The 17,606-nt window shown below is 31.6% G+C and overlaps 1 protein-coding gene across 1 annotated transcript; it reads left to right on the forward strand.

Annotated features, from left to right (window-relative positions):
* Positions 1–11,885: 11,885 nt before the first annotated feature.
* LOC124946098 (type I inositol polyphosphate 5-phosphatase 8) lies at positions 11,886–17,385 on the forward strand. Its single transcript, XM_047486664.1, has 11 exons — positions 11,886–12,009; positions 12,431–12,488; positions 13,089–13,185; positions 13,276–13,359; positions 13,611–13,689; positions 14,447–14,542; positions 14,685–15,036; positions 15,121–15,314; positions 15,395–15,506; positions 15,602–15,750; positions 16,918–17,385. Exons 2-11 carry the CDS (start codon positions 12,459–12,461, stop codon positions 17,174–17,176), a joined length of 1,452 nt encoding a protein of 483 aa, XP_047342620.1. The 5' UTR covers positions 11,886–12,009; positions 12,431–12,458; the 3' UTR covers positions 17,177–17,385.
* The last annotated feature ends 221 nt before the right edge of the window (positions 17,386–17,606 follow it).

Consider the following 17,606-nt stretch of genomic DNA (forward strand, 5'->3'; position numbering starts at 1 on the left):
AACATTAAAGACAATTAAAAGTTTTAAAATAAAAACACACACTTGATTATATTATTTAGGAGTCTAGATTGGAAGGTAGAAAACCAATGAATTTTACAATTTTGTGAAATGATAATTCCGAAAGTTATATAATTAACTTTCGGAAATATCCATCAAAACCGAAGGGTTTATATAAAACCCTCGTTCTTGAGAAAATGTAAAATCCGAAAGTTTATAGAAAACTTTCGGTTTTGATGGTTATTTCCGAAAGTTAATTATATAACTTTCGGAATTATCACTTGACAAAAGGTTAAATTCTTTGGTTTTTCACCTTCTAATGACCTATAACAATATTAATTTACCACATTTGATGTATTCAAAATATTGCACAATCCATTTGATCAAACATTACCTACATTCATAAGATAATCAAACATGAACATTCATATAGACTTCTCTATAATAATCAAACACAATCATAAATATGTGAACATGAAACACAATATTAATTTTTAAAATACAACACGAAATTGATTATATTAGTTAGAAGTTAAGATTAGTGGGTTAAAATCAAAATAATTGAACAAACTAGGTAGTGTTAAAACCGAAAGTTATAAAATTAACTTTCGGTTTTGATGTGTATTTGCGAAGGTTTTAAATATATCTCTCGGTCTTGACCTTGATTAGATGTTTTTTGGGAATTGTCAAAACCGAAGGTTTATTTGAAAACCTTCGGTTTTTACCCTTCCCCATACTTAGAAAAAAATCTGATTTTTTTAATGTAAGGTCAAAACCGAAGGTTTATTTGAAAACCTTCGGTTTTTACCCTTCCCCATACTTAGAAAAAAATCTGATTTTTTTAATGTAAGGTCAAAACCGAAGGTTTATTTGAAAACCTTCGGTTTTTACCCTTCCCCATACTTAGAAAAAAATCTGATTTTTTTAATGTAAGGTCAAAACCGAAGGTTTATTTGAAAACCTTCGGTTTTTACACTTCCCCATACTTAGAAAAAAATCTGATTTTTTTAATGTAAGGTCAAAACCGAAGGTTTATTTGAAAACCTTCGGTTTTTACCCTTCCCTATACTTAGAAAAAAATCTGATTTTTTTAATGTAAGGTCAAAACCGAAGGTTTATTTGAAAACCTTCGGTTTTTACACTTCCCCATACTTAGAAAAAAATCTTATTTTTTTAATGTAAGGTCAAAACCGAAGGTTTATTTGAAAACCTTCGGTTTTTACACTTCCCCATACTTAGAAAAAAATCTGATTTTTTTAATGTAAGGTCAAAACCGAAGGTTTATTTGAAAACCTTCGGTTTTTACCCTTCCCCATACTTAGAAAAAAATCTGATTTTTTTAATGTAAGGTCAAAACCGAAGGTTTATTTGAAAACCTTCGGTTTTTACCCTTCCCCATACTTAGAAAAAAATCTGATTTTTTTAATGTAAGGTCAAAACTGAAGGTTTATTGAAAACCTTCGGTTTTTACCCTTCCCCATACTTAGAAAAAAATCTGATTTTTTTAATGTAAGGTCAAAACCGAAGGTTTATTTGAAACCTTCGGTTTTTACCCTTCCCCATACTTAGAAAAAAATCTGATTTTTTTAATGTAAGGTCAAAACCGAAGGTTTATTTGAAAACCTTCGGTTTTTACCCTTCCCCATACTTAGAAAAAAATCTGATTTTTTTAATGTAAGGTCAAAACCGAAGGTTTATTTGAGAACCTTCGGTTTTTACCCTTCCCCATACTTAGAAAAAAATCTGATTTTTTTAATGTAAGGTCAAAACCGAAGGTTTATTTGAAAACCTTCGGTTTTTACCCTATGATTTTTTTAATGTAAGGTCAAAACCGAAGGTTTTCAAATAAACCTTCGGTTTTGGCGATGCGGTTTTTTTTTTAAAAAAAAGATTAAAAGTCAACAAAAACATAATTATTTAAATCATATTCAACCAAACCAAACAAACATAATAACAATAATTCATAAATATTAAAACATAACTGTCATAAACCCATAATAAATCCATAATAAATCCATAATAAATCTAGAAATTAATTATTAGATGGGTGGAAGGAGGGGGTGGTTGATTCAGTCGACTCCTCAACAAGACAAGTTCCTGTTCGAGATTCTCTAATCTCTGAGACATTTCGGCCCGGTCCGCTTTGATTTCACTGAGCAAACGACCTCTTTCGGCATCCCTTAGTCGGATTTGTTCCATTTCCAGCGTCATCTTTCTGACCTCTTCCTCACGTGCCGCAATTTCTGATTGTGTTATCAGATTCTGGTAACACGGATGCAGTTTCTCCGGTGTACGCCGAAGTCTCTTCCATGTCGAATCATCACCCATATCCTAAATGCATTTCAGATATATGTATATATATATATATATTAATCAAACAAAATAACGTAAACTAACATAAATCTAGATCTATAATATATATATATATATATAAACTTAAGAAATCTAAATCTTACAATAAACAAAACAAAAAAACCAAATCAAACAAATTACCTGAAGAGAGGAGAAGAACCCGCGGCTTGGAGGAGGCAGGCGGCGGCGGAGGCGGAAGAGAGAGAAAGGAGAGAAGCGGAATGAAAAAGAGAAGGGTTAGGGTTTGTATTTATAGAGGTTGAGGCCGAAGGTTTTATAAATCTTTCGGTTTTGATATTGGTCAAAACCGAGGGTTTATTAAAAAACCTTCGGAAATAAACATTTCAAAATTTAGAATTTTTTTTTAATGAGCAAAACCGAAGGTTCTTTGTAAAACTTTCGGAAATGAAATTTTCAAAAAATGCAAAACCGAATGTTCTTTGAATAACCTTCGTAATTAAAAAACCAAGGGATTTCAAAACCGAAGGTTTTGACAAAAACCTTCGCAATTAACCCACATCCAATTTTTGGGTTTTTTGGGAAGGTTAAAACCGAAAGTTCTACAAAGAACTTTCGGTAATAATGAATAAACCCGAAGGTTTTACACCCCACTCGGAATCCATTTTCAATCCCGAAGGATTTGTTCCTCTCGGGAGTATTTAGGAGAGGTTTACAAAACCTTCGGGAAAAACCGTCGCTAAAGGTCCTTTTTTTACTAGTGTAAGTTGTTTGACCTCATTCGATTTTTTTGGAGATATAATCAAAAGGGACGGCGCTTCAGCTACTTGTCGTTTTTCTTCATAAATGCTTATTTGCTGGTGTAGGTGGTCCATTGTCTCTTTCCCGAAATCGCTCATTCGTTTCCTGATCTATTCTCATCATTTTATCCCAAAATTTATAATGGGATGATCTAAATAGACAAGGAAAACTTGTTTTGGTATAACCAAATTCAGGTATCCATTTCCAAATCCAGGGAATGGAAAATTCAGTGAAAAATAAACATGAAGTTATTCCATCAATATATAAATTAGCTTCTTGTTTTTTCAGAAGCTGAGGGGATACCTCGCTCCATTTATCAAATAGGACATTGATTTCTTCTAGTAAAACTTTTGGGCTAGGACCTAAATAGTAAAACCAGTTTATGAACCAGTGGGGGATGTCTCCTCTATAGACATTCGCACATACCTTGATGAACCAGGAATGTTTATATTTATTATTCTCATAATTTAGTGCCTTAGTGAAGGCATCACAATAATCCCAATAATTAAATTTGATTTTCGTTGTTTTATTAAACGACAATTCTCTTTCTTTCATTGGGGATATTTCCCAATCTTCTAAGGAAATTGTCTTTTTTATTATCATTTTGCTGAAATTATAAATTTCTTTATTTGCGCCAGAGAAATGTGATATTTCACATGATCCACTTTGAATAAGTATTTGTTCGTAAAATATTCGGGACTTATAAGTCCTCGATGGTGTGGATGTATTATCCAAATACCTTTGCATTATTGTCCATGGCTCACTTTTCCATTTGAGGACTTTTTCTTCTAGGAGAAATATAATTTCTTTATATTCATTTCTCATAAATCTAATATTATTAGATTCTGATTCTTCATCTCCCAGTATTCTGGCGTATATTGGATTGTCCTTTTGACTTTCCGTACTTTGGGAGAGATACATTGCTACCAGATTTTGTTTACCATACTGAGATATGATCTCTGGTGTTCTGCCCCGTACTCTTCCTCTATTAGAGAAAGATTCATAATCCCTTTCGCTTATTTTCTGTAAATTTAAAAATTCACGGATCAAGAAATCAGGAAGATTATTATCTATCCATTTTTTGTATGTTATTTCAAAATCAAATGGGGCTAAATGAGCTTGCCATCTGGCGAACATTTGTTTTGATACATCATGTTTAAAGTCTTTTTGGAACATGAATTTAATTGCATTGCAGTCTGTTCGTATAATAAATTTTTGATTATATAAATCATCTTGGAATTTTAAAACACATTTGACTATGGCAAGAATTTCTTTGGCGATTGTCGCATAATTTTTTTTAGAATTGTTCCATTTTCCCGAATGGAATCTGACAAGATAGACTTGTTTTGTTTTTGGATCTAATTGAGTTAATATTCCTCCAAATTCTATGTCAGAAGCGTCAGTCTAAATTACCTTTTCCCAATTTGGGTTACTTATCATTAGACAAGGAAGTACTTTTACTTTATTTTTAATTCTTTTAATAGCATCTGTATGATGGTTTGACTATGGCTTTGGATTTTTCTTCAGCCTTTTATATAAGATTGATGTATCTTCTATTAGATTTTTATAGTATTGAGCCACATAATTGAGGCTGCCTAAAAATCTTTGTAACTGTGTTTTATCAGTGATTGTATTATGTTTATATTAATAGGAGTAATATTTCTCTTTTCAATGATATGACCTAAAAACCTTATTCTTGTTTTGAAAAGATCCATTTTTGGTTTAGAAAATACTAATCCATTTTGAGTTATTATTGTTTTGAACATATTTAAATGTTTAAAATGGGTTTCAATTGTTTTTGAATAGACTAATATATCATCAATGTAGACAATTATAAATGTGCTATAAGGATTGAAGATATTATTCATAATTTTTTGAAATTCGGATGGAGCATTTTTTAATCAAATGGAATCACATTCCATTCATAATGTCCTATAGGGACATTGAATGCTGTTTTATATCTGTCAGATTTTTCAATTTGAATTTTCCAATATCTTGATTTCAAGTCAAACTTTGAGAATATTAAACTATCATATAGCCTATCTAATAGATCATTTTTATTAGGAATTGGATGTCTAATCCATTTTAATACATTGTTGAGGGGTTTGTAGTTTATTACTAACCTTGGTACGCCTCTTTCGATTTCTAAATGTTTGTTTACATAGAAAACCGTACATGACTAGGGTGATTGTGATGGACTTATTAATCCCTTCTGTAATAGCGCATCTATCTCCTTTTTGCATAATTCTAGATATTCTAAATTCATTTGGCAGGGTCTTGCCTTTGTAGGAATATTCATAGGGTAGTGAAACTATATATTTATTTCTATCCCAGAATGCATTAGGATGTTCATTACAAATATCTATTGAAAGTTGGTCTTTTAGTAGAGTTATTTTTTCTTGTAATTTAGGATTTTCTAGTTGTTCATCTATTATCATAAGACTTATTTCTTGTTTTAGAAAATATATTTGGTCTTGTTTTGTTTTGATATTATCATATATATTATGTAACATTTTATAAGTGGCTCCACAATAAATTCTAGAAAAATATCATGTTTCTGAAAAATTTCTGTAATACCTTTATTATCAATCATCTTTATCGGGTAGATGGTGTTTAAAAGTGGGGTACCAAGTATTACCTGATTTGATATATCTTTAGCAAGTATAAAACTTTGAGGAATGCACTTATTATCAGTACATATAGGCTTTTGGAAGCTTATATTGGATTTGGAGTTTATCTCCACCTGCATGCCACAGGGTATGACTTGTTTTATGAAAATACCTAGTGGGGATTAGTCCTTCTTGAATAACATTTAAATCTGCCCTGCTATCAACAAGGGCAGTAAATGACCTTGTATAATGATTATCTATTAGGAGAGATATTCTTATGTTCTATTTTTGGGATTTAACCATTTCTATTGTGGATAAAGAATTTTATGAGAAGATATTTTCTTCAATTTCTGTTTTGTTGTCATTATATTGATTATTTTCGTGAGGTTTATCCTCAAGCTTAGTTATCCTGGATTCTTGTATAATATTCTTCTTTTTTAATATCTTAATTTCTTCTTTTAAATTATTAATTTCTTTGTAAAGATTTGTGAGAGTTGTATTCTCTTCTTTGTGTTGAATCTTGTGTCTAAGTTGATTCATTACTTCACTCATAGTGTAAGATTTATTATGATTATTATAATTTAATCTCTTTTCTTCTGCCTCTTCTTCTTTAGAATTAAACTGATTTATGATCTGCATTCTTAATTCTGGGTCTTTAATGACTTTTAATAATTCAAAAGCATGATATGATGTTAAAACATTAACTTTCATATCTGAAAATTGAAATATAATTCTATATAATTCTGATTTGTCAATATTTTGATCTAGGTTATTTGTTTCTTTTTTAGGGCAATTTAATCCTGACCGGAAAGGCTCGCATTTGGAGTCTTCTGAGCTTAATTCAGAAATGTTTTCATTATCTAGATCATCTATTTCAGAATCAATAATTATTGAATATGAATCAGATTCTTCAGATTCTGAGTTTTGTAAGGTTTAAATTATTAATCTTTTTGTGTCTTCTGGGATTTCAAGTTTATTAATTTTTTCATTGCCCAACAGTGTGTCTAAATTTTCCACAGTTGTGGCATTTCTTATTATTTTTGAAATATTTTGACTTGTGTTTAGACTTTTCTTTTCTCCTCTCATTTTTTATGTCTGAGTATTTTTGGGATGGTTTTCTATATTTGTGAAACTTATTATATTACACTCTTTTCTCTTTTCTAGATGTCGAACTATCTATACCAAATTGTTGGCAGAATTGACATAATTGTTGTCTTTCACTTTGACTCTGTCTTTTAATTTGTTGGTTTAACCTTATTTCATTACATAAGGCTAGCCCTTCTTGTATACAAGTATCTATTAATACACCATATGTATAAGTTTCATATGGTATCATTGAATGACTCTTTTTGAGGTTCCGTCTAACTCTTTCAGCAAATAGGCTAGGAAGGCCGTCAATAAATTTTGATTTCCAATGTACATTATTACATTCTGGGAGTTCCAAAACTCTACTTAGAAAGGTATCTTTATACCATCTAAAATCTGAAAGTGTCTTACACCTTAGATTTTGTAATAATGTTCTAATCGTATCACTATTATCACTGAACCTTCCCGTGAAGTGCTCAATGATGTTAATCGCTGGTGTATAAACTGCATGTTCAGTTAGACTATTGTTTTCTTGTTTTACAATGTTAAGAATAGAATCTCTATTTTCTTGGGAAAAATAATTATCCCACCAACCTTTTAATTGTCTAGTAAATCCAGCAACAATCATTGTTGCTATTGTTTTATCACTATTTTTACAAAGTGTTGAGTACATTAACATTCTATGTACTGTATTATAAATTTGTTTGTTTGAATATCCATCAATATTCTATTCATGTATTTTGTTTCCTGAATAACTAATATCAATTGTATCTGTGTATTCTTCATGTAAAACATCCATTGGTGTTGGTCTATTATAGTAAAATTTACTCTGTATAGGCTTATCAACCCATTTATTAATTTTATTAATCTGGTCTCTGTTTTCCTTGTCTAAGGTCTTAATACTTAGCCTGCTAAATCTAGTTTCCTTAATACACATTTCATAACATGCACCAATAGTTTTCGGCATAACCCAATGAATACGAGTAATACTCCAAAGAAGACTCCAAATATTAGCGACACCCTTACAATGTAAAATGAGATGATGGACCGTCTCCACATCTTTAAGACACATACGACATCAACTGACTAAGATAAGACCCTTGCACATATATCTATCATCAGTTAGAATACCACTGTGGATCGCACTCCACCTGGAAAAAAAATCTTAGTGGGAATCTTAGACTCCCATAATTTCTCCCAGCATAACTCAGTTGGAACGACTCTATTGAATAGATAATAACAATGTTCCACGACAAACTTGTATAAATTTCTCCATCGTATTGTATCTTGGTTCAATGGAGACACTCCTTTGTTGGCTACTAATGATAACAATCTATCATGAGAAGAACTTTCCTACAATGATAACCTCATTATATATCTGATACGATGTGCAAACCCTTGAGAGTAATGGTTGTACATATCTTTGATTGTGGCTTATCTACAAATAGTAATAGATTCCAACACGAGGAAGAGAACAACAAAATTCTTACCCTACACCATGCATCCTCCCAAAAATGGATAGATAAATTGTCAACCATGATAAATAAAGAATATTCACGGCAACTTTTCCACATGATTGATATACTACTCCATATGCAACATCCCACGGGACAATTGGATATTTTTGTAAACCAACTAGACCAATCTAACTCATATTTGCTTCTGATTATATTTACCCATAGACTTCCCTTTTCGAACCAAAACTTGCACATCACTTTGATAATAAGGCCCTATTAAAAGCACAAAAGTCACGAAACTTAAACCTCTTTGGGAATTTTTACTTTGTCCTAACTAACAACATGTGAAAATTAAGACTCAGAAGACCTTCATAAAAATTTACACATCAACCTCTCTATTTTTACTTCCACGCTTTTATGAATCACAAATAATGACATCATGTAGGTAGGCATAGATTCTAACGCGCTCTAGATGAGGACCATACGACCTCCCTTAAAGATCAACTTGCTTTTTTCTAAATAGAGAGTTTATTTTCCATCTTAGAGATAATCGGTTCTCAAGAGACTTTAGATCGAGCCTTTGAACTTAGTGGAAGACAAAGATACGTGGCGGAAAACATCCAATGTCAAATTCTAAAATACTCGCCAAAGGAGATCATCTCCTAACCGACACAGAATTAGAGGAGAAATTTTTAGATTTTCCAAGATTAAAATGAAGTCCCAAAAAAACGCCAAATAACCACAAATATCACGAAGTGCTTGAAATTTCTACAGGAAGCCTGAATCATACATAGCATATCCTCAACAAACAACAAGTGAGAAATAGAAAATGGAGCTCTCCTTGATCTGCAATTAACCCCATGTATAAGTCCGTTATTTTTAGCGAAGATCATCATCCTAGAAAGAGCTTCCATGATAATGACAAACAAAAAGGGGACAATGGGTCACCATACCTAATCCCCTTCGAACTCTCAAAATATCCTTGAGAACTATCATTCACAATAACATAAAATTTAGCCGTGGAAATGCAAAATTTTATCCACCATATCTACTTCTCTCCCATTCCCATCCTATCCATGACATCGAAGAGAAAGCCCCAATTAATATGATCGTAAGCTTTTTTAATATCAAGTTTGACGAAAACGCATATCAATGCACTCATTGACAATCAACGTCGCATCAAAGATTTGACGCCCTTTAATAAACGTCATTTGGTTAACAAATATAATTGATTCTAACACCACACGCAATCTGCTTGCCAAACATTTTGAAATAATATTGTAAAAAGATGTGACTAAACTAATAGGCCTAAAATTTTTTAGGCCTATAGTTCCTGAAGCCTTGCGAATGAGAACAATCAAGGTAGAATTCCAACTTTTGTCGAAAGAGGAGAAATGATAAAAGTGTTCAATTGCCGACATAACATCCCCCTTAAGGAAGGTCCACGCCTTTTTGAAGAAAGCCAAAGTGAAATCATTGATACCCGAAGCCTTGTCACTACCGCACATATTAATACCATGTTCCACCTCTTACACCGTAAAACGTGTCTCAAGAATACACTTCTACTCATAACTAATAGCCACAAAATTTATGTCGTCTAACTTTAGCATGTCAATAAACGATTTGAGAAATAGATTCTTATAAAACTGGATAATGTTTGCAGAAATAGCTAGCTCACTCTCATGAGTAACTCCAAGAACCAAGATAGAATTAATCGCATTATTTCTAATCCGAACATTCAAAACACTATTAAAGAACTTTGTATTCTTATCACCATATCTTAACCAGGTAGCCCTACTACGCTAACGAGCTCTAATTTTCTCTTTCTTGCATAGAGTTAGCATAGAGTTAGCAACTCACTAATCAAATAAATTCGAGAGATAATCTCATAATACGACAACTCTCTCACCTCTTCAGCCCCATCAATATCTTTGAACTTATAGCATAAAGTATCGACCTTATATCGAAAATAATCATGGTCCCCTACAAACCAAATTTTAAGCAGCTTTTGAAGATCTCTAAATTTAACAAAAATTTTGGAAGAATGTGACTCACATATCACTTGGTTCTCCCACTAAGTTTGCACCCTCGGAAGGAAATCTGGTCTAATCAATCATTTATTCTCGAACCTAAATGGATGACACACCCTCAAAACCAACTTACGCTCAATCAAGATTGGTCGATGATCGGAGCAGCTCCATGGAAGAACTTTCTAGAAGACATTAACTACCCACGAAAAATTGAATCGCTTACAGGAAACCTGTCTAAACGAGACTGAACGAGTCCACCGTGACTGTCTCCTCTCCTACAAGTATATTGACATCCTTCTAATGGTAAATCAAAAAGTTCGAGATTCTCAATGGTTTCAAAAAACTCACGCATACCGCTCGTGAGTCTTCTCGCACATTTTCTTTCAGAAGGGGGTCTAACCTAATTCATGTCACTCGCGACACAATAGGAGGATCACATAAACTAACAACACTAGCCAACTCAGAGAAAAACTCCATCTTTAATTGAGGAAGGACATGCCCATAAACAGTCGAGATAACCAACCTAAAATTATCCCCACGATTTTTGAATTGAACGCTCACAGAAAATCTTCCAATACTAACATCCATTTTTTTCGAATATGTCATCATTCCATGCTACTAAAATCCCACACGAGGCTCCCACAAAATCAAGAGTTTTCCAACCACAAAGCCGCCAATTACAAATATCCCTAACAACACATTAATCCATACGTTGTATCTTCGTCTCGCTGAAACAATAAATACCACAATTAAGAGTACCCAATAGAGACTTAAATATCATACACTTATTAGTATCATTGATCCATAGACGTTCCACTCAATAATCTTTCTAATCATTAGGTAAACTAATTATAGTATATCTTACCAGCTTTGAAACTCGTTTCTCAGTCTTTAATTTCTATTTATAACAGTTAGTCACTGTTGTTTGTATTTTAATTTATAGAAAGAAACCAACTAAATTGAGTTTATTTGCTAATAAAAATAATTATTGAAAATTAATCTTAATTTCGAAAAAACTCCCTAGTCAATGAATGGGATTCTTTCTTTCCATGTTTCCTTTATTCAACCTTTATGTATGGTCTGTTCTTTTTCATTATGGCAGCCTATTATTATTATTATTATTATTATTATTATTATTATTATTATTATTATTATTATTATTATTGACTCTCTCTCTCTCTATAATGAAATGTGAAGTATAAATAGAGAAGAGGCTTCCCTTTTTCCTTTTCCGAGGAAAGAAAGCCTCCACATCCACTTCTTTCTTCTTCAACCACATCAAAAGAGTCAAATCTCTCTCTCTAAAAAGAGCGAAGAAGAGTTCGATCGAGCGACTTTTTTCCCACCATTAACCAATAGTGGTGTAGACCACAGCAGCCTTCTTCTACATCACGGGCCACGCCCACTTTCCAACTTCTTCTTCTTCTTCTTCTTCTGGTATGCTTGTTTTTTCTTCTCACTTCAAAATCCAAAACTCCATTCTTTCTTTTCATTAGTTATTACCCCAGATAGCCTATTTTTGGGTAGTTTTAGCCTTTTAGGCTTTAGGTAAGAGAGAAAGAAAGTAACTAAGAAGTATTCATTTTGTAATAAACAACAGCACTTGAACTTGATTGATGGGATCTGTGATCTATATTATTATTATTATTGTCTCTCCAAAAAAAGTGACCATCTTTATTCATTCATCTCTGTCTCCAATCTGTAAAGAAACTCTTCAAGGTAAAGGTTCTTTCTGGCCTCTCTACCTGTCTCCCTCTCTATTTTTAAAAATATGTATTCTTCTTCTTCTTCAAACTCATGTCGGTACTTTTCAGTTGAACCATTCTTTCTTCCCGGTTAGGTTTATTTATAAGTATCTGTTGATTTTGAGTTATTTGAGATTATTTTCAAATAACCCCCCACATCAAATCTTATATTTAATATTATTGTATTATATATTTTTACTATGATTTTAGTACAATACTGCTTAAACACAAATCAATGGACGGTTTGATCTGTAACTTTTGTCTCCGTTTTTCCTGCAAGTTGTGTTTTTTATTATTATTATTTTGTTTGGTTGAATAATTATATATAATACAATAATCAATACCTTATAAAAAAAAAAAACACTAATCTCGGCCTTGTTTTCTTTCTCTCCTAGTTTTTCCTGCTGTCTGTCTACTGGAGCAATGAGATCGGAGCGTCTAAAGAACTCCAAGGTATATTTTTAATTTTTTAATTTTTTTTAAATGGTCCAGTTTGTAACTCGAATTTCTTACTATACTTTAGATTTGCAATTTAATTTCAATTCAGCCTTTGATCATTAGTTGAATTTTTTGGCATATTTTATGTAATTTAAAAAAAAAATACTGAGGATAGGATGAATATGTCATTTTAATGTCCGGCCAACAACACTAAAATATAAAATAGTTGTTTAATATTTAATACCATTTATGTTTTTATTTCATTTTAAAATGTTTAAACAAAGATGAATGGCTATTAATTTTAAGAGCATATTCTATGTATTAAACCCGGTATATAAAATTTGAAAATGAACAACTCATGATATTATTATTACTAGGACCAATATCCTATATATATATATATATAATAAATACTTTTATTATTATTATTAACGGTGAGTGTCATGTTAGTTCTCTTTTTTTCAATAAAAAAATAAAAATAAATATGTCATTATTTGTTAACCTAATTAATTTTACAATGGTCAAATTTTATTTTTGAATTCCTATTTTGTTTTAAATTTTTTTATTTTCATAAATAGAAATATAAAAGTAATAATAATAGTTTCAAATTTACAGATGCAGTCCTCTTCATCATGGCCAAAAGTGGTGGTTAAAAAATGGCTTAACATAAAGCCTTGTGCAGAAAAGTTTCAGTCTGATCATGGGCCAAGATGTAATTTCAGCTGTAGCTTTTCAACACATCTTTTTATAAAATTAATTAATAATTAAATAATTAATTTTTATAATTAATATTGTGAATCAGCCATGTCCATGGGTGAGAAAGGTGAAAGAAGGAAAAGTTGTTCCGACAAGGACTGCTACGTCGTCGTTCCTGAAGAACTTTCAGGTAAAAAATTTTTTTAATTTTTTTAATTTTTTGCTTTTTTTGGAATGGAAAAAAAATAAAAGTTAATATTTTATTCTTCATAAATATCCTTCTTCTTCGGCTATAAATGTACATCCAATGAAAAAAAGAAGTTGACACGTGGCAGATGTTCATTGGTCTGTGTTATATATTCTCTAGGCACGTTCTTTGTTCTTGAAATTCAGTGAAGACCACTTTTGTGGCTGATTTGCGTGACTATGTTTTATCATCAGAAAAATGGTTGATGAGATCAAACGATGCAACAATTGGACGGCCCAGATTTGAAACTGATATAGATACCCTCAACCTCAAGTAAGCCTACACTTATTGTATTCTTATATGATGATTTGTTTTTTATTTTAAATTTACATAAACACTTGATCATGATCATAATAGTTATTCAAATGGTTTTTAACAACTAATTTAGAGCTTGTTTCTTATATTAGAGGAATGATAGGGAGCACGATTTTGGGGGAGCGACTCGTACAACGAAAGTGACATCGCTGTTATACAAAAAAAACCTCGTCCCTTTTGTATAACAACGATGTGTCTTTTGTATAACAGCGAAGTCCCTTTCGTATAACAGCGAGGTCACTTTCGCTGTACGAGTCGCTCCACCAAAGTCGTGCTCCAAATCATTTTTCTAAATATTATTGTGATTAGTTAAATTTGAATTAATGAAATGGTTGGAAGAAGTTAAATAACATGTATAATTTTTAATTCATTTAAAAGAAGTTAATGATTGGGTTTTAAATGAAATATTGTATAGTATTATCATTTGACTTTTCTTTATTATTGAAGGTATAGTTGGTTAGTTTTTGTTTGATACTTATATTAAAATGACATTTTGCCAAGTTGCAATAGAAGTGCTTCATTAGTTGGTGGTAGAGAAGAAGTGTCAAAAATAAAATATCTAAATTTACTATAATAAACAAACTAAACTATAATTAAATAATGAATCATGATAGCCAATCAAACTTAAGATTATTTTATAAATTATGATTCATGTTCTAAAATGCATCTCATAAATAAATATTATTTTTAATAAATATAGAATTGTTTATGATAGGATGTTCGTAGGGACATGGAATGTAGGCGGGAATTCTCCATACGAAGGTCTTAATTTGGAGGATTGGCTCAAACCAGCTGACATTTACGTACTTGGGTAAATAATAATATATAAATAGTAATTTTTGCTTATAAAAGAAAATAATAATAACAATAATACTAATAATTGTTACCCTTATTAGTAAATAAGGTAAAAAAAATTCTACTTTGTCCTTTTTAACCTTTTGTGGTGAAAACAGGTTTCAGGAAATCGTACCTCTAAATGCCGGAAACGTGCTTGGAGCTGAGGACAACGGTCCTGCTGCCAAGTGGCTCGATTTGATTCGCCAGGCTTTGAACTCAAATACAACAACTGCCCCCACATCTCCTTATAATTACAACAATGACACTACTTCTCCTTCTGAATATCTTTGGGCCTCTGAATTGGGCCGAAGCCCATGTAAATTCAGCCCACGGTATTGTTTGGCTGCAAGTAAACAAATGGTGGGTATTTTTCTCTGTGTTTGGATTCGTGCTGACTTGGTTAGCCATGTCAGCAATTTGAGAGTGTCATGTGTTGGCACAGGAATCATGGGATATCTTGGAAACAAGGTAATTTAACTTGTTACATAATTTTTTTGTAAAAGTGTTTGCTTGTCAATAATTTTTAACTAATTATTGTTTTTCGGTTTTTAGGGATCTATTTCGATTAGCATGACGTTGCAACAAACGACATTATGCTTTGTTTGCACTCATTTGGCTTCGGGTGAAAAAGAAGGAGATGAAATTCGAAGAAATTCAGATGTCATGGAGATTTTAAAGAGAACAACTTTCTCTAACTCGCGTCGACGAGTTACAAATCCTCCTCCCAATAGCATCTTGGCTCACGAGTATGTATTTTATTATTATTTACTTGTTAATAATAAATCAAATCAATTAACGCGTGTTACTTTGTTCTACTCTCAACTAGTATGGTTATATGGCTTGGAGATCTTAATTATCGTTTACAATTTGGGGAATGTGGAAATACACGGGAATTGGTGAACAAAAACGATTGGCAAGCACTTCTAAAGAAGGATCAGGTGAAGGAACAATCTAAATATGAACAATGCTTTAATTTGATTATATATTATTTATGAATATTAATTAACGTGGATTATTTCTTTATGTTTTCTAGTTGCGGTTAGAACAAAGACAAGGTGGGGTTTTTGACGGGTGGAAAGAAGGAACGATTCAATTTGCTCCGACTTATAAGTATATCGCAAATTCAGACAATTACGTCACTCAAACTTTCACATCCAAAGAGAAGCGTCGAAATCCAGCTTGGTTAGTTCAATTCTATTCCTTAAAATAACACCACTTATTTCATTATTACTCTTGATCCATACAAAAAATCTAACTTTTCAAAAAAGAAAATTGAATATGTTTGGAACTTGTAATTAAGTTTAGAAGTTAACATGGGATTGATTAATTGTCACATGTCAACGGATTAAAGAATCTTATTATTTGAACAAACTTTCATTTATTATATTGAAAATGGGCTCTCATTAATTAGAAACAAGATGGTCAACTGTCTCACCTTTCATGGTAACCCAACAAATCATATTTTACGGTCAGCACCGGCATTCCTTGTCAAGTTGCCCGCCCACCTTACCATAATTTGCGTTTTCACTGACAAAATGGTTCTTCTTTTAGTCAAACCCTAAACTCCAATTAGTGTTTAAAACTTGATTGATTTAGATTTTATTTCTTAAGGGAATCTAGATTGACTATTGGTAGAAATTTGGGTTTGGTTGGTGATCTTGTGTTGACTTTTTAATTTGTCTTTTATTTCATGTAATTGATTTTTTTAGTTATCTCAAAGAAAAGACTAACTAATTGGGTTCTCAATTTAATCCAAAAAACAAGGCCAATAGTGAGTGACTGATCCATAAGACTGGTAGGTTTAAACCTAGCTCAAAACAAGTATTATCTACCAAATGGTTAGATTGATAATTGGAATATCGAATTTTTAGATCCATCCTTAAATAATTATATATAAACCCATTATTGAGTTCACCTTAAGCAAACATAAAACTAACTAATAATTAAAATCCATATTCTCTCCACTAAGCTAGTTGGTACATATTATATATATAATATTAAAGTCAATAATATGTATGGGATGGGACTTTCACATAGGCCCCTTGAGTTAGGCAGTGAAGATATTTTCATTGTAACTAATAAATTATATTTTCAGTGAAGATAAAAGTGAGAATCTTGTTTTGGGTTATTTTAATTAGATTATAATTCATCAATTTCTTTGGATAAATAATTGTATTATAAACTATTTGGAATGATGATTGGAATATTTTGATAGGATAATAATAATATATCTTCATTTTGGAGTTGTTATAATGAAAACTTATCAAAAGTTGATAAAAGTACTTTTGAAATTGATAGTGGTTATAGAAGTTTTGGATATATTGAAAGTGTATTTGGTTTATTTGGCAGGTGTGACAGAATACTTTGGAGAGGAGGAGAAGGGCTAAAGCAAATGTTTTATATGAGGGGAGAATCGAAATTCTCGGACCACAGACCTGTTTGTTCACTATTCTCCATCCAATTAATAATGAATTCTAACAACAAACCGATGCTCACAAATACACTCAGTCCAAACGAGGCCGATAAGCTAATTCTTGTCGAAAGAGCGCAAAGTTGCATAAAGACGACGCCAAGGTTCTCATCATCAATTGCAGTTATCCAACAATAACGTATTGATAACTCAAAGGCCTAACGATATATACATGTATGGACTATGAAGGAAAGAAGTCGAGTTTTAGAAGGATCAAAAGTCAAATGGTTTAATTTAATCTCGGAAATGTCGATTTTTGCAAGTTTTTCTCATGGAAATGAAATATATGTTTGGTTTGTGAATTAGTTTTAATTAAAATCAAACATAAATTCATATCACTTTATTTAGCGTCATAAAACTCATATTTTTTTATAGAATTAAAAGAGAATTAGCATTACATCTTAATGTCATTACCCCGCTTAAACTCAAAGTGTTTTTAGAAGTAATTGAATCCGTGATATTTTAGTTTTTAAGCCGATTTTTATCACAGAGTGATTGGTGTGATTATCTTCCGAAGAACATTGGAGAGAAGAAGCAATGTACATACAAAAAATGAGATAAAATCTCG

This window comes from Impatiens glandulifera, chromosome 7 (genome assembly GCF_907164915.1).
Source record: "Impatiens glandulifera chromosome 7, dImpGla2.1, whole genome shotgun sequence".
Classification (NCBI taxonomy): Eukaryota; Viridiplantae; Streptophyta; class Magnoliopsida; order Ericales; family Balsaminaceae; genus Impatiens; species Impatiens glandulifera.